The following is a 24,193-nucleotide window of genomic DNA, read 5'->3' as shown; positions in this document are numbered from 1 at the left end:
AGAGCTACATCGCCTACAAGCTGGTGCCCAGCCACACCGGGCAGCAGGTACACCGTCGCTACAAGCACTTCGACTGGCTTTACGGGCGGCTGGCCGAGAAGTTCCCTGTCATCTCTGTGCCCCACTTGCCGGAGAAGCAGGCCACCGGCCGCTTCGAGGAGGACTTCATCTCCAAACGTCGCAAAGGCCTGGCCTGGTGGATGGGACACATGTGCAGCCACCCCGTGCTGGCTCAGTGCGACGCCTTCCAGCACTTCCTCACCTGCCCCAGCACAGATGAGAAGGCCTGGAAACAAGGCAAGCGCAAGGCTGAGAAGGATGAGATGGTGGGTGCCAACTTTTTCCTGACCATCAGTGTCCCCACTGGCCCTGGGGCTGGCCTGGACTTGCAGGAGGTGGAGAGCCAGGTGGATGGCTTCAAAGCCTTCACGAAGAAGATGGACGAGAGTGCCCTGCAGCTTAATCACACGGCCAACGAATTCGCCCGCAAACAAGTCACTGGTTTCAAGAAGGAATACCAGAAGGTGGGGCACTCCTTCAAGTGCCTCAGTCAGGCATTTGAGCTGGACCAGCAGGCCTTTTCGGCTGGCCTCAACCAAGCCATAGCCTTCACTGCAGAAGCCTACGATGCCATTGGGGACCTCTTTGCAGATCAGCCCCGGCAGGACCTAGATCCTGTGATGGATTTGTTAGCGCTGTATCAGGGCCATTTGGCCAACTTTCCAGACATCATCCACGTCCAGAAAGGTAACACCCTTATGTATTTTCTGAAACGGTGAAGGTTTATGTATCAGTGGTGTGTACACAGATGTCGGGACCAAGATTTAAATTTGCCTTATGTCTGGTTTGCTGGCCTTAGGTTAAATCTTTCTGTGTTTACTCAGGTAAACTAAAAATATAAAGAGTGCATCAGTGACAGTTTGTGTTCCGTGCCAAAGGTTTAGATGTATTTGGGAATTTTACTAGTCAAAGGCTGCTGCATTTGGCTGTGTTTCTGAAAGAAACCACATCTGTGTCTACTGCTGATACATTAAAGGTTAACGTGCTTGTTTATAAATCCTGGAAGTCAAGTGATATGAAAAGATCTGTTACTCTTTGATGTACCTTAGGTATCTTTTATCTCTGAGTTAGTAGATAATAAATGTGAAGTAATATGAAGATGCAGGGATTCCTTCAACTGACCACCCTGTTTGAGGTGCGCACTGTGGCGTTGTGTGTGTTTTCTACTGTCAGTCAGATGAGAGGCTTAAATCTGGTGAGAATTTTTTGAGTTTGGCCATGCATTAAGCTCTCAAGGTGCCTCAGAGAGAGTAACCGTCTGATACAGTGTTTTTAGTTGGGTTTGTTCATCCTTTGCCCTTATTGTCATAAAAAGGTGTTGCTCACTTGTTATTCTTTCAGCATCTTTCTTGCAGAAACACTTCTGAGCTTCAGGTTGCTGTTTGTTTGGTACTTTGCGATTCATCAGAAAGAAAGAAAACTACAAAAATTGCAGAATCATCTGCTTATTCACCTAAGTAGAAGTTTGTAGCACTATATATGCATTTCCCTGCTGTGAAATTAATGATATTGATATATTCTTCACTGCTGTGAGAAGGCTACCCGATCATTCATTCTTTTTGCCGTTATATTCCTTACCTATGTTTTTAAACTTGGCGATTGGGAGTGGGGATTGGAGCTTTCGAAGAGGCCAAAAAAACATCACATATGCTCTGCAGAAATGGGTGTGTAGCAGTTTCCTGAGCTTTATTGAAAATTATTTTGGAGACTAATAAATGGTGTTCTGCGTCCCAAGAGTCAGAGCTTGACTAGTCGTCCATGGTGAATGAGTCATTTGTGCCCTTACATGACATTTCCAGCATTTTTGCGTCTGGAACTGTACCTCGAGATTGATAATAAAAGAATTGGAAGAGTTTTTTCCTGGCTTCCAGGAGTTATGCATTATTGCTGTGGAAATCTGAGGAAACAGTTGGAATGAAGTGCACAATTTGCTGTTGTTTAAGAAAGTAAGCTTTTCATAAAAATTGCATGCCTCAAAGTCAGATTTACCTTTTCCTACTGAATCTTGAAAATTGCGAGTGGAAATTTAAACAGTATTATTTTTGAGAGAGAATGGAAGTGTGCTGTCTAAACTTTGAGATTTGTTCTGCTAGCTGCTGTGGCGTTAATGTTCTGGTAACAGCTTTTAAGTACTTCAGGTTTGGAGAGAAGGGTGGTCTTGACAATGCCTCATGTCGGGGAGTAGAGCATTTAAAGCGAGTTGTCAAAATCCTATAATAGGATTATGTACAGGCTTCTCAGGGCGGGGGGAGGAAAAGAAAGGAAAAGATTTTTTGATAAGGTGGATTATAAATACTATTTAAATAATATATCCTGAAGCTTTATGGCTGTGTATAGTTCTTCAATGCAGACTTTGAAGAGAGAATTGGGAATAGTAAGATACACACTTGACCTTGCTTCTTTTAAGTCTTCGGTTTGCATTGTTGTGTACTGCTTAGGTTTACCTTGATGAAGTGAGGAAAGTTCAGCAGTGTATGAGCATGGCATGCGTAGAGCAGATCTTCGTGCCAGAGCACCGTCGTGGAGCTGGCTGGAGAAACATACAGCTTGTCTGTATGGAGGTGTGTGTGCTCCAACACCTCTCGGATAGCACTACCTTGAACGCATTGTTGTCCCTGGTATGCACTTAGTACCAGAAAATGGCATCGGCTTCAGAAGTTGGTCTCTGTGGCATCCACATTTATGATAGGATCAGGGTGAGGACCAGGCTACATGTTTGTCATTGTTTCCTGTTGCAAAACAGGCAAGCTGGAGGAATACAGAGGAAGCTGTTTTTTACACCCAGTATATTGCTGGTTCATTACTCTTAAGAGTTACTTGTAACAAGGTATAACTTCTTAATTCCAAATTGTAAACTTTGGATGAAAATATGAACCATTTGGTGTCCTTGCAACAGAAGAACTTCATATGGAGTTTACTATCTGGGATAGTTGCCAGTTTTGAGAATTATTATTGTCTGTAGAGACTAAACAAGTATCTGTTGGTGATAACAGATCATCTGAAAACAGTTGACATGTCTTTCTTCAAGTGGTTGGTTTTTTTCCTTTTTGCAGTAGAATGATCCCAAAGTGTCCTTCAAAGTGGTTAGAGAGAGCAGTCTGGTTGATGCATTGCTTACATGGCTGTGCCTTTAAAAAGATGAACTCTGAAGTTAGGAGTACTTCCTTTTTTTTTTTTTTTTCCTACAAAGTCCAAATATATTGTCCACTTGGGATAAAAAACAAGGCCCTTTCTAGACTCCGTTTCTGTATTCCTCTAGACCTGAGAAGAAGCAAAAAGCAAAGGCTGCTGTGCCCAAAACACGCCTCTGTCTGAGGGCAGAATATTCTACTGCGTTGTCCTGTTATGAGTTGGCTCTACAGCAGATAGTTGTACCGCTGCTGAATGTGATTTGAAAGTGTTTTGTGGTATGGACTGAGAAGTCTGCATGTGGAGGGGGTTTCTAATAATTTCTGCAACTTCTGCAAAAAGAAGGGCAAAGAATCTGTAAGAGACAAAAATTTCGCACCCTTTCAGCGTTGTCTTTTCACCTAGAATTATGAACCAAAGCCATGTAAGCCCTGCTGTTGCTTTGTCTGTGTATCAGCAGGAAAATGTGTTAACTGTTGTGCTTTTAATTGCTCTGGGGTCCAGATCTTTCTCCCTCCTGTGCTGAGGACATGATACGTGATCTGAAGTACTCAGAAAGGGATTGTTATTTTGTGTAAAATCATGTGAACCAATGGACCGTGAGAGTATTTTCAAACTGGTTATTATCTTACTAATGTTGTATGAAGTAGCAATAGCTTCAGTAGGAGATTTTTAAAAGATTCTTTTTCCTCTGACCTTCATCTTTAGCGCCCAGTGTTTGAGAAATTTTCCGCAAGGGAAGGAGTAGTTCAGAGAGACAGAAGGTGGATTTGAACTTTTATGTCCCACTTGTCAGTTGAAGATCAACTTTGTGAAAGACTTGACCTGGTTTCATGTGGGCTCCAGTCCAGATTGAACCCCAAAGCGAAGAGTGTGCAAAGTTGGAAACCCCACATTTCCGTCTGGACGCCTTTGGTTTGAGAGTCCCACTGTGGCTGACACAGAGCATATCAGCCCCAAGGCATACAGCACTTATAAATGACCTGTTTATTTCATGTGTTTTGTTTTGAAAACTAAGCGATTAGGGAAAAACTAGCACCTGCAAGGGTAGATGGAGGTAAAGTGGTGTCTTGAGCATCTAAGCACCCAAATACTTGTAGGAACCCAGGCCTCAGCCCCGCATTGGCAAAAGGGCTTGTGTGAAGGGATTCTGTGCATACATGTGGGTTTTTTGGAGTGGAAGATCCAAATGTGTTAGACAAATAGACTTGTACTCAATTTTCTTTAGTCTCTGGCAAAACATTTAGGGAAGAGGGATACTAAGTTCAGTAGGCTTGAGAAAGAAGCTGCACTTTTAATATTTTCTTTTACAGAACTGGTGTGTCTTTCAAGAAATACTAGATTCAGTTGCTGTAAGTGTTGAGAAGAAAAGCAGCCTCATAACTTCGTTTCTGTGTTTTTAAGGTCTACTTGTGGAAATTCCCTAGACATTCTTGGCAAAATAATTCCTAAATATTAATTACTAGAGATTCACTCAACTGATGCAATCTTCTGACTTCTGTAATCTTCAACATAAATGCTCACTGCAGGCCCATGCAAGTTCAGACTGAGCAAATTGATGATACTGTATCCTGTTACTTTACCTTATGCTTTTCTGGCCATTTTTTATTCATATTTGCTTAGTGAGAGTAGAGAAGTTAGAGATTTTCAGATTTTGTTTGAAGAATTACTATAATCGACCTTCTATGATTCCTAAAAGTGGAAGAAATTCTAACTTGCTGTTTCATCTCTGCTTCCTAGGTTTTTTCTTTCTCTTAACATGATAATGTTAAAGCTAGACAAACTTTAGATTGTGATTTTTGCAAAAAGACAAGAAAATTACCTAAATGTTTTCTAAGATGTAGGGAGCAATTCTATTTGCTCTGCATGCCAAGATTTAAGAGTATTATTTAAATGAATATCTGAATGACCTGTTTGCTTCTTGATCACTGTTTGTGAAAAGTAAAATAAGACAAATGGTCTTATCTACCTGTAGCAAACTTAATTCTAGATATTGGCTGTAAAGAATGTGCTGGGTGTGATTTTAGGATGTCTTACAAAATTATAGGTGAATAAACATTCCAGCTGGAAATGCTTCAAACTTTCAAGGATCAAAAAAACCCAAACAGCGTTGAAACCTGGATCTCCCTCTAACATTTTCAGCAATGGTTTGTTACTGGGGCCAAAAATTCACTGGGTCAAAATTTACTGGGTCAAAATTCACACCTAGAATTTTACATCACAGTGCAAAAGTGATGCTTTTCACTCTTGCTTGCTTTCTGACCTCTTTGATTTGTTGTTCAGACATGTTTTTTTTCATCCTAGCCTTTCCTTTTATCCAGCTTTTTTTTTCCCATTTTTTTCCTCCCCCCATCCTTCAGATACATACACTTTGCCTGGGGTTCAATGCAGGTAACTACTGGCTAAGAGCTAGGTGTGTAATCCTAGCCAGATGACCCGTAACAACAGTAAGAAGAGATGGGTACTACATTTCATCTGTGTAAGGGCTTCCATGAGAAAGCATGGATTGCTCCGGGGTGGCTTCTGGTTTTTCACCCTGCCGGCCTTGGCACCCCTGTTACAGTTGCTAGATGCCTCAATATTGCCTTCCAGTATTTGAAAGTAACCTGAAGGAAACTGGGACTTTAGATGGTTAAAATGTGAAAGCAAGTTTACATTTCGAAACTGTAAAATTATAATGTCCTTGGTGTGTGTAAAATCAGAGGACAACAATAAACATGACTCAGATTGAGCAATAGCCTTATTTCAGGAAGGTTGGACAGAAAGAGGGGAAAATTAAAAGGACTTACATGCCCTGTCTGTCTAAAAAATGCATGGGTCTTATAGAAGTGTGATTTGTTTTTTCTTTTCGGCTCTCCCTGCAATTTCTCCTTACCTTAGCTTTCTAAGTGATCAAGATTCATGCCCTCATGCTGTCTTTCTCTTCCCTGTTATCTTCCGAAACCCATTAGCCTGGTATGATACATGTTTGATGACAGAGAGACATTTCATAGCTGATAAAACCCCAGTGATTTTTTTTTCAAGAAAATAGCTGGTTGCAGAGGAAGAGTATAACTCTCCCATGGGAGAGACTGCATTACTCGCTGTCCAGGCTGGGCTGCACAGGTAGTCCCAACAAGCTGGAGAAGCGCAAGTGAGAGCTCACACCTGTAGGTGTGACCAGAGGCAAGGCATCATCACCTCTGGGGACTTGCTCTCCGCTGCCCTGTCTGCTAAGGAAACCTTGTGGGCAGCAAAAGAGTTGCGGTACGACATAGACATTGAAGAATTAACAACTGTATTGTAGAAGAAGGAGGCAATTTTACTTCAAAGGTTATGTAATACCTTTTCAGCTTGGAGCTTTTGAAGAGTGAGGTGGTTCTCTTGCAGCTGAGAGAGCTCCAGGCCTTGCTGAAAGGTCTTCTGTACAGACAGGGAAGACAAGAATTTGTAGACTGAAAATGGAAAGCAGCTCCCAGGGCTCTTCCAGGTCTTTGTAGGCACATTATCAAAAATAAACAAGCTGGCTGATTTTTTTATTTTTCAAGTCACCTTTGAAACATGGACATGTTTCACCTTTTCCAGCATCTTTCCATGACTTCATTGTTAGTCTTCGTTTGAACAGTTAAAATGCCAAGTTAATGTGTGCAGGCTGTATAAACTCATCCAGCTGGTACTTTACTTATTTTAATTTGCCTAGTTTGGATAGCACAGAATTTCTAAATTCTAATTTAAAAAGTGAAATCACATTTGGCTTAGCCCCCAAAACATGAATCTTGTCGGCAGACTAGAGCAAGTGAACAGCAAATGTTTTCTACACAATCTTGTTTATGTTTTTCATTAAGGCTGTGAGGATTTAAGTAATATAAAAATTAAAAACAAAACAAAACAAACAGGTGAAAATTGTGTTTTAAATTTTTGGAGTGGGATCTCATGAAATCAGTCACAGAGTATATACATTTAAACAATCTTTTCCATTCTCCTCAGGGAGTTCAGGTTGTTATTGTAGCAGAGCAGGAAGAATTGTGATAGTTTCAGCCTTTGTTTTAGTAGGTACACGTCACAGGTGGACAACTTTTGTAATCATAATGAACTAAACTGCCTTTTATGCCTACGAGTGACTTTTTCATAACCATGCAAAAAGCAGATTCATGCTACGATTGTGAGTTTACATTGCTTTTTTGCCCTGTGGTAAAAAGCAACATACTATTCTAGTTTTCTTCAGGCTTAGAATTTTAAATCTTCGTATGCATGAGCAGCTGTGCTGGCTAGCTGGTGGTATTCTGGAGGAAGATCCGTTTATTAAACGTGATAATGACACTGCATTTTGAATCTTCTTGCAGTTTTATGTTAGACCAGACTCAATGCAGCAGATCAGTTGCTCCTAAAAACGCAGACTGTTCTCTTCTGCCTTTATAAAAGTACAATACTCTTTGTATATTACATTATGTAATATATTAATTCAATATTCAATATATTTGCAATTTTTAATTAATTAACATAATGATATATAACGCATAGCATTATATTATTATAATGTTCACATGTTTTGCTGTTCTATTATATAATGTATTTTAAGTGGTTACATTAATGGTGATTTACCTTGCATATTTTTCCTGCAACAAGAAGTCTGCTTTTTGTTCTTACAGAGATACTTCAGCATTCAGGTTTCCAAGATAGTATTTGAAGGGTACTGGGGAAAAAGTGGAGCAGTATCTGCATTGCGTTTGGATTTTGACTCTCCTCATATGAATTTATGTTAAACTGTCTATACATGTTGGTTTTGCTAGTCTTAGGACAGTAGTGGAGCTAAGCAGATGATGATGGACAGGTAAATTGTGCCTGCACTTTGCTTCCCTTCAGTCTCTACGGAGAGGAGCATACAAATGCTGGTCTTTCACAGTGCCCCAGTTGTGCCAAGGGGAGTTTAGATTGGGTATTAGGAAGAGTTTCTGTACTGAAGGAGTGATGAGGCATTGGAATGGGTTACCTGGTGGAGGTGATGGTGGAGTCCCAATCCCTCAAGGTATTTAAGACCTCAGGTACACATAGTGCTTAGGGACATGGTTTAGTCGAGGACTTGTCAGTGTTAGGTTAATGGCTGGACTCAGTGATCTTATAGGTCTTTTCCAATCTAGGCAATTCTGTGAAGAGTTGCTGGAACTTGCATTTATACATGCTTCTCGCAATAATGGTATATGGTATCGATATGGAGTGTTACTTGTCTTATACTGTCCGCCATCATCCTATGAATCTTTAGAAAATTTTCAAGAAGTTACCATGTAATATAATGACGCTTACATCCATTTTGGCAGTGACTTATGTCCATCTTCTGTAGATCCAGAGGAAATATTTCTGCTCATATACTGTTAATCAGTTCTACTGAAAATTAATTTATATTGCTCACAGGATCATTTAGGTTGGCAAATCCTCTAAGATCATTGAGTCCAACCATTAAACTAGCAGTGCCAGATCCACCACTAAACCATGTCCCTAAGCTCCACATCTACACATCTTTTAAATACCTCCAGGAATGGTGGCTCAACCACTTCCCTGGGCAGCCTGTTTCAACGTTTCACAACCCTTTCAGTAAAGATGTTTTCCTGATATCCAATCTAAACATCCTCTGGTGCAACTTCAGGCCATTTCCTATCACTTCTTACATGAGAGAAGAGACTTCAACAACCTCCTGTCAGGTAGTTATAGGGAGCAATAAGGTCTCCCCTCAGTGTCTTTTACTACAGGCTAAACATCCTCAGAAGTGATGCATGCGTGGCATCATTTCTGATTTAGATTCCTGTCTTGAAGTTATAATTATGAACAAGGCATTTACAAAAGCTGTTAAGAGTCTGTAGCAGCATTCTGGCAGAAAAGGGCATTTTCTTAGCATCTTAATTGAGAGAAACTAGTGCTCAGAGCCGAAGACAATGAAACTGTAACAGACAGTTACGGACATTTTGAAAAAACAAAAATTGATCACAGAATCACAGAATGTGTTGGGCTGGAAGGGACCTTTAAAGGTCATCTAGTCCAACCCCCCTGCAGTGAGCAGGGACATCTTTAACTGGATCAGGTTGCTCAGAGCCCCATCAAGCCTGACCTTGAATGTCTCCAGGGATGGAGACTCAGCCAACTCTCTGTGACCGTATTTCAGCACTCTTGTTTTTAAAAAAGAACCTTCTGCCTTATGTCCAGTCTAAATCTACCCTCTTTTAGTTTAAAACCACTGCCCCTTGTCCTGTCACAACAGGCCTTGCTAAAAAGATCTTAAAAGCCTGTAAATATGCCCTGTAAATAAGTACTTAAAATCACTGACAGATTTCATTTTGGTACTTAGGCAAACGGCAATCGCTTGTATTTTCAGGTATGTCCACCCTGAATAACATGACTCTCTTTCTAACAGGCAATTATATGATGTTTCTAGTGACCAGCCCATTTTGTTTCACTTCTTTCTGTCTCCCTAGTCTGCAGTGCCAGCTGAAGCCATAGCAAAGAAAAAACTCTGTAAATGGTACACTTGAGAGCCAAAATGTATAGACTGCCTTAAAATTGGGCAAAACCAGTATTACCTGGTGTTTTCCTCTCAGGCTGTGGTGCAAAATGGTATGTTTGTGATAATGGACAGCAATATATACAGTATAGCTGGATTTTAAGATCAAATTATTCCTGACAGGCTTCCTTGCAGACATCACTGTAGGTTCTTGTGACGTCAGAACTGCTTATGAATATAGTTTAAACACACTTTAGTGGCTAAAGTAAGGTAATTTGTTTGCCTAAAACACTGTTTATATACAACACATCTAAAGATAGGCTAATTTTAAAGTCACTGCATTCAGGATTTAAATAGAAATCTTCCAATTTTACACAATTTTTACATGTAGTTATTTAGCACTGTTGCCTTTTTTTTATTTCTTAATGGGGTTATACAGGGCAGTAGGTGCAATAAATTGATATTTCTGTAATGTTTCTTTCATTTACTTTGCATCTTGCTCTCCAGTTAGTAACTATTTCAATAGCTAACTAGGACCTGTGTCTCACACCAAAGTGTAGTGTAGCATGGGCTAGCAAAATCGTTCATCCTGGAGGTGCTGCACAACAAAATGTGTAGATATCTCTTAGGCACTCTGGAACTGAAATGCACATTGCCAGTGCTATAATTTAAATATTTGTCAGTAGTATGAGAATTTTGGAGCCTCTGAACATACACAAGTATGATTACAGTCCTTGTAGTTTTAGATAAATAAATTGGCCATGTATGCTGTTTTTGTGTGTGTGTACGACAACTCACAGATGTGTGCACAGTGACCCTAATCAGGTCTTTAAAAAAAATTAAATAGTGCAATATTTAAGATTAGTTAGGTATTTATAGTGTCCACTAACTGTGGTAGTTGTAAAATTGAATGACATTTGACACTGCATTCTAACACCATTATTAGTCAGTTATGTATTAATTAAATCAATGTATATGTTAAAACCACCAGATAAGGTTAGGTTTCTAACAAAGACTGTTTTATTTGTGCGTGATGTCTGAATTGTGTAGATTAGATGGTGATTTCATTCTGAACTAAGAATGCATCTCTAGATGACTTCTTTCTATGAACTTTACGACAGAGTAACTGAAAGAACAAATAATTCTGTCTGACGTTAATAATCCTGCAGTCAGTCAATGTTAACCTAGATGTTAGCACAGCACTGTAATTTGTGAACCTAGATGTGTAGGACAGGATTATTTTATTGTGGGGGGTTTTTTTTGAGCAATGGGCAAGAAAATAGTAAAAAGTAAGCCTCAATTTTTAAATATTGTTAGGCTGCAGATTCTAAAAGCATTATAGCCATTTTCATGTATCTATAAAACTATAACCTATAATACTGAAGAATTGCAATTTGATATGTTTTATTTTTGTATTTATAACTGTCACTATGGAAAAGAACATTGTTAAAGTAATTTTGCATTCTAGAGAAGAATATAATCCTTGAATTAGACTGGTTTTAAAAACTGTTCTGTTGGCACATTCGGAAAGAATAAGTGACTTCATCATTTTGCCTTTGATGTTGGTGGTCACTTCCTTTTTCCTGTTTCAAACTGTAAAACTAAATTTTAAAAGAGCAAGTAATTTCTACATTAATTACTGTAATGGTACATTTTCCCTGCGATACTTCTTTAATACAGTTCAGGCTCTATGAGAGAAGTCTGGTTTTAATTTCAGCAAATCCCCATGATGCTGCTTTCCATTCTAAATCTTGGCCGGAAAATGTAAAGAATTTGCAGAATCTTAATGTGGGCTTCTTTTGTTAATCTGTGCTCAGGGCATTCTTGAGCAAATAATCTGTCAATGTAGTAAAATCTCCATTCCACTATATGCAATTTGATTGTTTCTCTTGGAATTGAGAAGGGGAAATTTGGGGGTTTTTTTGGAGTAGGATTTTTGCGTTGTGTGTAATCTCATCTGGTGCTTCTGCAACTTCCCTTGTGCTGGAGCTAATGATTGTGTAGCCCTGGGCTGAGCTGGATCACATAACTAAGCCATTGATAAAACTAAGCCACCATCTCCCTCCTTTCCAGGCCAAATGCCCTTTTTTATTGGATTAGTCATTTGAGTCATCCTAGCAACATCTTTGCTAGGTCTGGTGCAAGTGGGGCAGCCATGTAGACAGTCTTGTTTTGGCAGCAGTCTGTTGGATTAGAGATAATGTTGTTTCCCCACAGTTGTTTCTTTCAGGAGGGTAAATCAAAGCTGCTATGCGTGCATGGGATACCCAGGGTTTGCCTATTCAAATATTTTAAATAAAGAGCTGTAGTTAAACAATCTCATTAGATAAGGGAAAACAGTTCTAGTTACATTTTCTGCTTCTTCCTCCTTTGTTGGAAGCAAAATCATGAGGATGTTGTTTTCTTGTTTTCTTTTAGAGATGGTATCTTAGAACAGTCTTGTAATAAAGATAAGACAGGGAGTTACTAGACTAGTTCAAAGCTCTCCCTTCAGTAGCATGCTTTGAAGGACACATGATGCCTACTCTTAGACCACTTAACATGATAGGCAGCTGAATGATATGATTTCTGGTAAGCAATGCACCAAATTTTATTTTGTAGCTTATTGACAGTAGAAAGATGAAAATTTGTTTATCGCACCGGTCATTTTATTCGCACAAGATTTCTGAGGTACTACTGAGAGATTTTCTTTGTCAAATATGGATGTTTCTTTGAAGATCATGGTGTTTTCTGACCCTGGCAGTACTTCCACGTGAGGGAGCAGTCTCTTGGAGGAGCCTTTGGACTTCGACACAAGGTTTTAATGTCGCACCAAAGCGTGTTGGCTGGGGGACTTCTCAAAGGTGGCGGTCAAGAATATGGCACTCTTGCTTTTGCCACAGTTACCGCTGATGACAAGGCCAGAGCAATCACCATCTTTGGTTGGTTGTTTGATTTACCAATACAATTTTCAAATAGTACAGGTTTGTGGTTGGCAGGAGTTGTTGGCCAGGTGCCCCATTTCTGTTCCTCTGAAGGGTTAGTGCTTTTCACCTGTAGAATAACTAGTGTCCCTGGTGCTGTGCCAACCCATGCTCACCTCCCTCGCTCATGGCAGTGCCAGAGCCGGCAGGGCGGGAAAGGCAAAGACCTGTCAGTGAGGAGCGGTACACACCGTTGGGCTGGCACCGGCCTCACTGCTTCAGTCTCCTGCCCTCCCCATTAAAAATGTATTTCAAAAAATATGTCTTTTGTAAGGTTTCAAGGGGAACTAGAGGACCTTTTTGTATCTCGTATATTCTTTCATTCCCTTCGTAGATGTTTTGCCATAATTAACTCAATATATAATGTAGAGCAGCAAGAACATGGGCATTTGCTGAAAGGAAGAGTTTTGTGGTCATAGCTGGCATACGTGTAAACTGTTGTCTCACCATTAGTGAAAGAAATCTGCTTTGGTTTAGCATAGTTTGTCGCTGATGTGGAAGAATACTTGAGTAACTGCAGTGATAAAGGCATTACAGTTATAGGATCTAAAAAATTAACTTGTTGGCTCCTACAAGCTGAGTGAGTTTTTAAGTTCGGTATTTTGGAGTGAGATACTAAAGCCATTGATATATTGGTGGCTTAATGGATGGTGCATGCCCCTCAGAGTAACTGTGAAATGCAGACCTCCCGGACTTCAACAGATGCTTGCCACTGCTTTAAGTGCTATATTCTAGGTCTGCCATCCAGAGGGACCTTGACAGGCTTGAGAGGTGGGCCCAGGCCAGCCTCATGAAGTTCAACAAGACCAAATGCAAGGTCCTGCACATGAGTCGAGGTAATCCCAGGTACAGATACAGGCTGAGCAGTGAGTGGATTGAGAACAGTCCTGGGGAGAAGGATTTGGGCATTTTGGTGAATGACAACAGCACCATGAGCCAACAGTGTGCACTTGTGGCCCAGAAAACCAAATGTATCCACATCAAGAGATGTGGGACCAGCAGGTTGAGGGAGGTGATTCTGCCCCTCTGCTCTGCCCTTGTGAGACCCCACCTGGAATACTGCTTCCAGCTCTGAAATCCTCAACACAAGAAAGACATGGAGCTGTTGGAGTGAATACAGAGGAGGCCTACCAAGATCGTCAGAGGACTGGAACACCTCTCCTATTAGGACAGGCTGAGAAAGTTGGGCTTGTTCAGCCTGGAGAAGAGAAGGCTCGGGAGAGGCCTAATAGCAGCCTTCCAGTACCTGAAGGGGGCCTACGAGAAGGCTGAGGATGGACTTTTTACAAGGGCCTGTAGTGATAGGATGAAGGGTAATGGATGAAAGCTGGGTGAGCGTAAGTTTAGACAATATAAAGAAGTTCTTTACCGTGAGGGTGGTTAGGCATTGGAACAGGTTGTTCCCTGGAAGTGTTCAAGGTCAGGCTGGTTGGACCATTGAGCAACCTGATCTAGTGGGAGATGTCCCTGTCATGGCAGGTGGGCTGGAACTAGATGGTCTCTGAGGTCCCTTCCAACCCAGTTTTTCACCCAGCAAAGCTTATGCCGATCCAAGCCAGGAACAAGTCAGTTTCTCTAGGAGAATGCTGTGGGCAACAGTGTCTGATGCCTTCCTAAAGTCAGGGTAGACAACATCCACAGGCTTTTCTTCAGCCAGCCAGCAAGTCATCCTGTCATAGAAGGAGATCAGGTTTGTTAAATGGGACCTGCCCTTCATAAACTCATGCTGACTGGACCTGATCACCTGGTTGTCCTGCATGTGCTGCATAATGGAACTTAGGATGATCTGCTCCATCAGCTTCACTGACTTCGGCCCTGAAGAATTCCCTTTCTCTCGGCGTATCTTTATTTGGATTAGTAGCTTCAAACATAGCTGTTTCACTCCTGACTGCTGTATGCGTGTGAAAGCTGATGTTCTGAGCATTTTGAGAAAAGGTGGAAATGGGGCATTGAGAATAAGAGGCACACTTAGCAGTTCCTGCACTTCTTCAGCTTGTGATCACCAATGCTGGCCGGCACAGGGCAGACCTCACTTCAGGTGGGAAGAGCAATCTTGTCTGGAGTCTTTATGACAGGAGGCAGAACTTTTGCCTTCTGCTCGTGTTGCAGGCTGCAGTGTGTACTTGTGTCCAGATAACATGCTAAGTGTGAAGAACCATTGTAAGACTGGCTGCTGGTAGCAGGGAGAGCCTGTAGACATATACGTATCTGCATAGGTTTACATGTGCTTATACACAGAGTGTGGAGGGAAAGTGGCTACAATTATGGATTCAAACCATGATGTTTTGTGCAATCTGAAAACATTTATTAGTGTAATAAAACAGCAAGTCATGTGAAAAAATAGTGTTTGTCCCAAACCTGAGTGCTCTTAATTTCAGGAATTCTTCTTTTTATTTAATTTTCCTGAATGTATGTGACTTCCTGCTTCATTGCACCCTCATGTTTGCATGGGCAGCTTCCTGGCTAAGTACGCTTGCTTTTCTTCTGGTATCTCGTCAGTTGTTGTTTGTATTGTGTATTTTACAGCTTGGAAGTATTTTCTCCTAGTAAGAATTTTACATTGTCCCTGTCTTCCTCGCCACTAGCACATTACTAGAAATGTTCTCTTCTAACTGTGCTTTTATTGTCTTGTCTAATCCCATGCTTCATAACAAGCACTGAAACCTGGAAGTTTCTCTTAAGCCCTTAGCAGCATTCAGTGAGCGCCACGGTCTGTTTAACATCAGGCCTTGTGCACTGAAAAACAGCATTCACATCTGCTTTTCCCCACCTTTGAGAAAAGAAATAGATGCAGAACTGTTTTTTGTAGCATTTTTGATCCAGGCCATCTTCACTGTTCGAAAGCTAGTCCTTATGACTGGAACATTGTCTCCTGACATGGAGTCTTTTCAGCAGATCAGAAGCTCTAAATGCACGAGCAAGACTTTACAGAATCTGTAGGGCTGGATCTAAAATAACCCAAGAATTTGGTTTTATGCATTCCACTCTGGGAGCAGTGTATTGGCAGATACTTATCCTAGGCATGCATTCAGCAGAAGGTTTCTCTGAACTAATATGCATTAGGTGGTGGCTCCTTCTGTTTCATTTCCCTGATGTGTATTAGCCTTTTCTGGGGCTGTCATAATTTTGCTTTTTTTGTTTGGTTTTTTTTTTTTAAATACATCTTGCTTTTTGGGGTTATCCAAACCAATACTAGATGTTCACATTAATTTCAGAAACCCAAAGGGGTTTCTGCTGGTGCATTTAAAGTGGAGGGGGCTTGCTCAGCCTCAGCAGCCTGCGAGGGTGGTGGTGGGAGCTGGGAAGTGCTGAGTTAGGTGCTGAGGGTGATGGGTTTTTTAGTGAGGATGGAGGTGGGGGAGTTGATGAGGTACAGCCTGGGTTGTGATGGCTTAGGAGTTGGGGGCTGTGGGGCATTAAAGTTACCATGGAACTTGTCCCCTGCTGGGGCATCTCTGCACAAAACCCTTGTTTTCAAGCAGGGATGCACACAAAGGGTGCTCTCTATTCCCTAATTCCCTCACCCTGTCCTCCTCCCCCTGTTTTCCATTAGAAACCTGCATGAGTTGTTGCACCTGCAACATCCGTGAGTCTCTGCTCTGGCTCAGAAGTTTGCTTATTTAGATTAAAATACAAGGGCTGTAGGCTATGGAGAAGCGTTTGGAGAAAATTTGGGAGAAATTGTAGTATGTTGTTGTTAGTAAAGCTACTTCTGTGAAAACTAAGAACACTTTCTAAGATTTAGTGAACTAAGTCCTAGAAAATTAAGTAGATGCTGAACAAATTAAAAATTGTGGTTTAGAACAAATGATCAGTTGCTTCTTAAAATGAAGCGCATGGACTTTCTGTGTGTTTGGGGAAGGTTCTTTGACCTAAAATAATGTAAAAATATTGCTGATGTTGGTTGTAGTCTGTCTAGGTTTTAACAGAAATTCTACTACAGGATCAGTATGAATCTGCATAAAGAGCAGCGTTAATGGTTGCAAGTTTTCTCTTTGGATTTCCCTACTTATAAATCTTCCTCTTTTTTTTAAGGAAAAAAAAATGCATAACATGTCTAGTCTGGAGGGCTTTAGTGTTTGATAATGTATGTTATTTGTTGATGTAAAATAATTTTAAGATTATACATGCTCCAGAACTTAGTTATGCTTTCAGCTGCTGATCCTGTAAATTTTAGTATTTTTCTTCCAGTTTGGTCATTCTAGAAATAACATCTAAAGCTTTTCCCCACATCACAACTGAAGAGCTGTCGTGTTTATTTAACCAGCTCCATCTGGCTTCCAGTAAGTCCCAAATTTCAGTTTTTCACAGACGTGCAAGGATTCCTGCCATGCCCACAGAATGCAGAGAAAATTTTTGCCGAGCCTGCTTTTGTTTATTGAAAGAAATGTCCTTTTGTGCAGAAGAGGGGATTAAATATTTTTGGGATCATGCCCTACCTCACAAGTACCTCACTCCTTAGGGGAGAGCAGTCTCACTGCTGGCACTGCTGTGTGTGGAAATGGCTTTTTGGTGATTTTTTGAGGGCCAGACTGGAGATCATGAGGTCAACCAGCTGAAGCAGCCAGTGATGTGCTGTTAGCAACCATGCCAGTATGCCGTGGCGCCAGGAAGGTGTAGAGCCCTGCCACCACCTTGCAGCCCGCTGGGAGGGCCCTTGGCCTTGACCTTCGGTGGCGCAGAAGGTTCAGCGTGTGGCCTCTGCCTGTCGAATGTCAGTATCCTTGGCCATGCAGGCTGCAGTCTATGCTTACCTTGCTGATAACCTCCCAGCCACAGTTTAAAAAAGAGGAGGCAGATCATTGGTATCGTCTTTCTGAAAGTACATCACACTATCTGCACAACTGAGAGAGCTCATGCCAGGGCTGCAGACAGCAGATGCCATGTGCAGCACAGCCCAAATGAAAATTAAACAGAAAGATATGATTCTAAGGGGAGAGGAGTACTGATGACAGAGGAAGTATTTTCCAAGTGTTTGCAATTAAACACCACCCCCCCACCCCCACAACAGTTAACAAGTTGTTGAATTGAGAAAAGTCACGCATGCCTCTCTGATGCTAGGAATTCCAGATTTTATTTATAATGCAAGACACAACCCCAATTTCATTTCAGAAATGCAGCAAACTCTTCTTTTTTTTTTCCCCAAGTCTGCCAAGTCAGCTGATGTTTTAGCTTGCTTCTAGTGAGAGCATACCTTGACTCTTTATTCAATCTGCCTACCTGGTGAGGCATTGGAGGTGGGCAGAGGATGAGCTGCAGCACACGGCCAAGGGAGATGAGAATGAAACGCAGCGTGAGGCATACTCCATGTCTGGCTCCCGACCTGCTGTGCCTGCAGCAAACCCTGGCACAAGGTCTGCGCATAAGGTCGTGCTCCAGGTCTGAATTGCAGAGATGTGTCAGGGCGGTGGGAGGAGGCACATTCAAAATGGCTTGGACGGAAGATAGTATTCCTGCTACTGAACTGCATTTTTACTGCTCAGTGGTGCTTACTGCATGTGTGTGTTCAGTCTGGCAGAGAAGACTAACCTGCTGCCCCAGCAGATAGAGTGGAGGTTGTCCCCGTGGAATATATGCGGAGAGAGTTTTCTCTGTCATGTCACTGTAGGGAGTACAGAAAAGCATTTCTTTGTGGCAACATAAAGGGAGTGCTGACAGTGTCTACAGTAAGAAGTGTTATCTGAAAAGAGAGATAGTTGAAGGAACAAGTAACTTAAGCATGATCATAAAGGACATGGACAGTATCTTATGGCTAACATCTCGTGAGAAGATAAAAGCTGTATTGTTCTGGTTGAGTTTAGCTATATGAATGAAATACATATGCAATATTTAAGGCAAAGAAGTTGCTCTGTGAGAAATCAAATTCAAGCATACAAATGTAAGACATATCTTGATACTCTGTCATTGTATGAGTCTGCTTTGCATAGGTCTGATTTGTGTGATAATTCTGGTTTTGTAGAATGTGTGCATTTTAATTAGCTGTTTGGAGAAGGAGGACTGTTCTTATGCTCTGTTTTTCTTTTAGCTCTTACAAGACTGCATTAGGTCTACCTGGATGTCTGTGACTTCAGTAGATTCTCTCTCAATAATTCATTTTGGGGTATCTGTACTGTGAAAGCAGAATGGTGTATTGGCATGCGTTTTTGTATTCAGATCTCCTTTTGACATTTCACAAAAACGGGGAAGAGTTTCGCAAAATCAAATTTCTTAATGAGATTACTTTTATGGTGTTTACATAGGCTTAAATTGATCTGACTAGTTGTCTAGTGCTTGCATTTACTTTCTGTAGGACACCATTTGATTTTTAAGATTGTGAAGTAGGTACATTTTACTAACTTTTACACACTAGTTCCTTTAAAAGGTGTGGGCTTTTTTTAAATAAGGTTCACTGTGCTGTGGGGGTTTTTTATATGAAAAAACTTTTTATTCCTTTTCAGGTATATGTGCACACACATAAATACATTTAGAGTGAGTCTTATACAAATCCTTGTTGTTATTAAATCACTCTAAAGTACGCTAAAGTACAGTAGTCAAGTCTACATTGTGCTCACAGTTCAACTGTTTTGTTTTGTTCTTTACACAGGAGCTCTTACCAAAGTAAAGGAGAGTAAGCGGCATGTGGAAGAGGGGAAGATGGAGCTCCAAAAAGCTGAGGGCATTCAAGAACGCTGTAACATTATTTCTTTTGCAACCTTAGCAGAAATTAATCATTTCCACAAAATCCGTGTGAGGGACTTTAAATCACAGATGCAGCATTTCTTGCAACAGCAAATACTCTTTTTCCAAAAAGTGACACAAAAGCTAGAAGAAGCTCTTCACAAGTATGACAGTGTTTAATCTCTGAACTTTGATTTGTGGACTTCCCTGAGCATGGATGTGACCCAGGCAGCAAAGCAAATGCTGCTGCTGAAGAACTTTCCAGTGGTAGACGGTGGTACAAGGATGGTTTTGTGTTCACCTGGAACCCCAGTTTAATCTCTGATTATGTAGAAAGGAAGCAGTTATAGGGCTATGTAGCAGAAACAGTACCACGCATTGTAACTAAGTTATACTGTGTATGCCTACACTACCATTGTAACTTTTTTGAAATAACGAGTATACTATTTGCCTTATTGCTTTTTGAAATACGGTATTTTAGTGCATACTTTGTAGACCTCAAAACCCTTTGGGTCTTTAAGGAAGCTGGCTAGATAAAAGCCTGCTTCAGATGCCTTTTTATTTTCCTAGATTTGGATTTCCTAAATTCAAACGGTTCTCTGTTTACAGACTCCTACTAGAGCAGCTATGTGATTCTGTGCCTTTAGAATCTATTTTTCCTTTTCTAGTAAGTCACATTTTTATGATTGAATGAATGAAGGGTTAATGCCTATGACAAGAACTGATTATGAAACCTCACATGGACTGGAAAAAAAATCAGCTGCCATCCAGTTTGCACAGCCAGTACGGTCTTAGGACAAACGTTGTCTCAAAAAGGAGATCTTAAATCTATTACGCTTTCCCTGAAAAAGGAGACTACTTGTTACATGTACTGGGATGTTAAGCACATATACAAAAATACACCACTTAATTCCCTTTCTGAACTGAATAATACAGTGAGGGTTGTTTGGTTTTTTTTTAGTATACAGCACTACTGTGAGTGGAAATTTGAAGAGCTAAACTAATAAAAAATATGTTTATCAAGGGGATATGAATGCAAGCTGTGTAGCTGCATCACTTTTTAAAGTTTGAAATAATCTGCTCATTGTTCAGTTGCTGATTCAGTTTAAATTCAGATTTGCATTTACATTGCTAGTTGTCTGAGTTGAAACTCCACTGTGATTCATTAGTTTACTAAGTGACAGATTTTTGGGGATGTTCAGTAATATAAATGATCTGAAACAAGTCATGGCTAAACTGACTTGGAAAACATGGCATTTTTATGTTTGTAACTCTCAAGAATTAACAATTGTCTTAATTTTTGTATAAATATTTTTGACAAGCAGGGTGCATTTATATATATGTAAACACTATCTTTTAAAGAGTTTTCTGGCTTATTTCCCTTGAATTAAGTCTGAAGTCTGTGTTTCTTACCTATTGGTTTCCTTCTTATAGGTCAGTATGAAAGAGTTCTTTATTTATCCTATCTTTTTTCTTCTAAGCAAAAATAACAAAACCTTCCAAGGAAGCAAAATGCTTACTTTTTTGTTTTTAATTAAATCAATCAAACATAGCTTAAACAAATGAAAGCCTGGACAACAAAGTTAAGCAACAGTTACATTTAAGTACAAATCATTCCTCATGCAGCAGAAACCATGCAGTTCTTTCGCCTAATCATGTCAGTTTCTGTAGCTTAAACCCACACCTCTGTTTTAGAGAAATAAATGTAAGAATGTACTTTCAGATTTAAGATTCATCCCCAAATGCTTCAAGATTTCTATTTTGCTCAAGCTGTGTTTGGCAGTGCTTCTAGTACCTACCTGAAGAAATAAAAATACAGAATAATGAAGAGGGATAAAACCTGTATTTTTAAAAGAAAAGACAATCAGTGAGGAAAACTCCATTGCTAGGCTATTACAAATTCTGCAGGCAACAAGGCTGACCATTGAATAAGGACCATAGTCATTGGGCTAACCTGCTCTTTATCTTCCTCATAGTGTCCTGGTCTGTATTTGAAACTCATCACTTCCCCTAACAGCTCTTCCCAGCAGTGTCCCAGCTTCCCATATGTCATTTAATTATGTGAGATAGTGATGAGCTATGCTTGAGCTGAGTTCCATGGCTTCTATTTGCTTGAGCCAGATGCTGTTTTTTTAAATGTCTTTGCAACGATTACATCAGACTACAATCAAACTGATTCTGCAAGACCTGTTCAGAAATTGATCTTGGTCCAGTTGAAGAATTCTAGGACATTAGTATTAATGACATGTACAAGTCCAGCAGGAAATTAAGCTGTGATATGTATACGTACAACATTACCAGACAGGTACAGTTTTCCTGAATAAACTGTCACGGTCTTCACTTTCTTTCTCATTTGTGAATTTTTGGGGCAAGGGGAAAGTGGGTTAAAACGGATGTAGCGGAATAGCTTGACTGGAATCATGGATCTGAATTGTTGCGAAGTTAAAAAAAGTTCAAATCTGCATCCATATTAGCATCTTCCTTTTTTCCTCACTCATTACAGAGTTGGAGTTAAACTGATACACGGAACCTGAACTCCGTTAATGCTTACTGCACTATGCAAGAACTACAGTTTTAAGTATGGCATTGACCACCTGTGACTGACACACTGCTAGGTGGCGTCATCTGAGATCCGAATGTACTCCACAGTAAAGTGAATGTACATTGTATGGGACTTTGGAAGCATCAAAGTAAATCTTAAATAAATAAATGTAGAGGAAAGCAATTTATCTCTATAGCATAATGTTAAATGCCTTTGTTTTATTCCATCCCTGTAATTTGTTTTCAATGCATCACAATTTTTTGCATTGATACATAGTCAGTGCAAGTCAATGGTGGATTGAGAGCTGCAAGAAGATTCACTGAGGTATTGTTTTCTGTTAAAGTGCTGAATCCAGTTAAAACTGTGGAGCAAACCCACCAGGGGAATATATCTGCTTAGCAAGTGGAGTGTGAAAAATGTTTCTATTTAGATTGTAGCATATATATTTAGGAATTAACTGCTAAGATTATTGTATCAGTTTGTTTCCTAGCCCTTTTGTCATCTGATACTTGCAGAGAGAACAGTTACCTCTATTTACGTTGTGTACGTTTTCCCGATTCTCTCTACCGTTCTCAGGGTCCAGTGGCATGGTACAGTTGATTTAAAAGTGTTATAAGACCCAGCTTAGAGAGATCAGTAAGAAAACTATGTAGTTCTGAAACATTCAAGACAAGTGCCAATAAAATCTGAAAACTCAAAATGGAAGAGTATGTTGAAGGTAGAATTTATGCTTTTAGAATATGTTAATCACTGCCTACACTGAAAATACCTACATTGTTTGGAGAGGCACGTTTATCTTTTTGATGAATTACAAGACCCTCTTTGCAGTACCTTATTATTTTGCCAGACCTTCACTATTCCAGCTAGCATCTTCCATGCTGGTTGCCTGCTCCAGCCTGAATTCTTCTGGGAAACTTAATGAAAGTTGTTCAGCTATTTCTCAGAAGAAGATCATAAAAATGAAACAGGCTTTTTTTCCTCTTAAATCCTCTAAACAGTTTGGCTGGAAAACTTTAGTACTTTCATACTTTGGAACAAAGACTTGCAATTTGGCAGACTCATTGCCTTTTCATCCTTAGATATGCCTGCTGCATGGCCTGTGAAAATTTGTCCAAATATTTCCAAGTTAAATTAAGGTTTCTCCAGGCCCTACTGTCCTCAAGTTTAACAGATAAATCTTTTGTAGCTCCAAGCAATCTTGGTTCTAACTTGAGTCAGCAGCAGCTGAGCCATCCTAGTTGTTTTTCCCATCATCCAGGAGGTGCTGAAGCTCCCAGACCAGAAGCTGAGTAAAGAAGTTGGTTGGTCCTGGCACAGCTGCTCTTTGAGCTTGGCCGCGGGAGGAGAGAAGCAGCAACCTGGAGCACAGGTTTGAAGCTGGGCCTGGCAGCTACAGCAAGGTCGAGGTCAGAGATGATCAGGGAAGAACATGTGGGGGCAAAGGTCAGAAAAGAGTGAGGACAGAAAGCCCTTTGACTACAAAAGCCTGTTCCTCCAGTCCCTGATTATACCTCGAGCTTCCAAAGTGTCAGTGTCCTTTTACTTTTAAAAAGCCATAATGAGTAGGCACAAATTGGGTAACTGACATTCTGCTGGTGGTAAGAATGGCAATGTTGTTTCTTTCGCTAAAAATTACTTTCTGTGTTCCGTGGTAAAACATCTATTACGGCAGTTGTAAAGTTTAACACTTGATGAACTGTAGATTTCAGGGCTGAAGAAGATGCCATAATGCAGGCTCTGTGAGGCTGCGCTGTGGGTGTTGGTGTGGCTCCATATGTTCTATTATCTTTTTTTTAATTGGGTAGGAAAGAAGGAATCAATTTAGGAAGTTGCACAGACACACAAAAAAGGCTATACTAAAGAATGCTGAGGTTGATCATTCAGTAAAAAAAAAAAAAACGTTGGGAAATTTGAGAACTGAAGTAGCCTGTGTATCAAGGCATGTCATGGTACACAGTCACATAACTGATTGTCCAAAACTTCCCTGCCTAAATTCCCTGCACAGGATATACAGTGGTCTCCTGGTTAGCTGAGGTCTTTCAGGGAGGGTGTTGCCTGTATAGTTTTTATTTCTTTTGCAGCATCAGTTGTACTCTGCGCAGCGAAAGAAAGACAACATGAAGATTGAGTAAGGTTCTCCCTCAGGCTGCAGAGCAGTGCTCAGAGAACTCAACTGTCCCTGTCTGTACCGAGGTTTTTCTATGCCATGTAAGCCACAGAAAACTAAAAATTTGGATGCAGAGTGTAATCTCCATGTTCGGTAGGCCTGAGTTTAAAAACAGGACTTACTCTGAAAAAAGTGCTGTGCATTCACAGTTTTTGCTGAAGGTTATGAACGTTCTGCTTTGAATAGAGAAAACGCTACAAAATGCA

General features: G+C 40.5%; 1 protein-coding gene across 1 annotated transcript; it reads left to right on the top strand.

The window, feature by feature from the left end:
* Positions 1 to 5: 5 nt before the first annotated feature.
* On the top strand, positions 6 to 20,191 carry SNX18 (sorting nexin 18; the record flags this gene model as incomplete). The annotated part of the gene is made up of 2 exons (XM_009871611.1): positions 6 to 747; positions 19,205 to 20,191. Coding segments are annotated over 2 exons (996 nt in total), but the record flags the coding sequence as incomplete, so codon positions are not given.
* Between the last annotated feature and the right edge of the window lie 4,002 nt (positions 20,192 to 24,193).

The sequence above is a fragment of the Apaloderma vittatum genome, unplaced genomic scaffold (assembly GCF_000703405.1).
Source record: "Apaloderma vittatum isolate BGI_N311 unplaced genomic scaffold, ASM70340v1 scaffold1636, whole genome shotgun sequence".
Taxonomy (NCBI): domain Eukaryota; kingdom Metazoa; phylum Chordata; class Aves; order Trogoniformes; family Trogonidae; genus Apaloderma; species Apaloderma vittatum.
The sequence above is the reverse complement of the archived record's forward strand: the minus strand, read 5'-3'. Positions and strand labels throughout refer to the sequence as shown.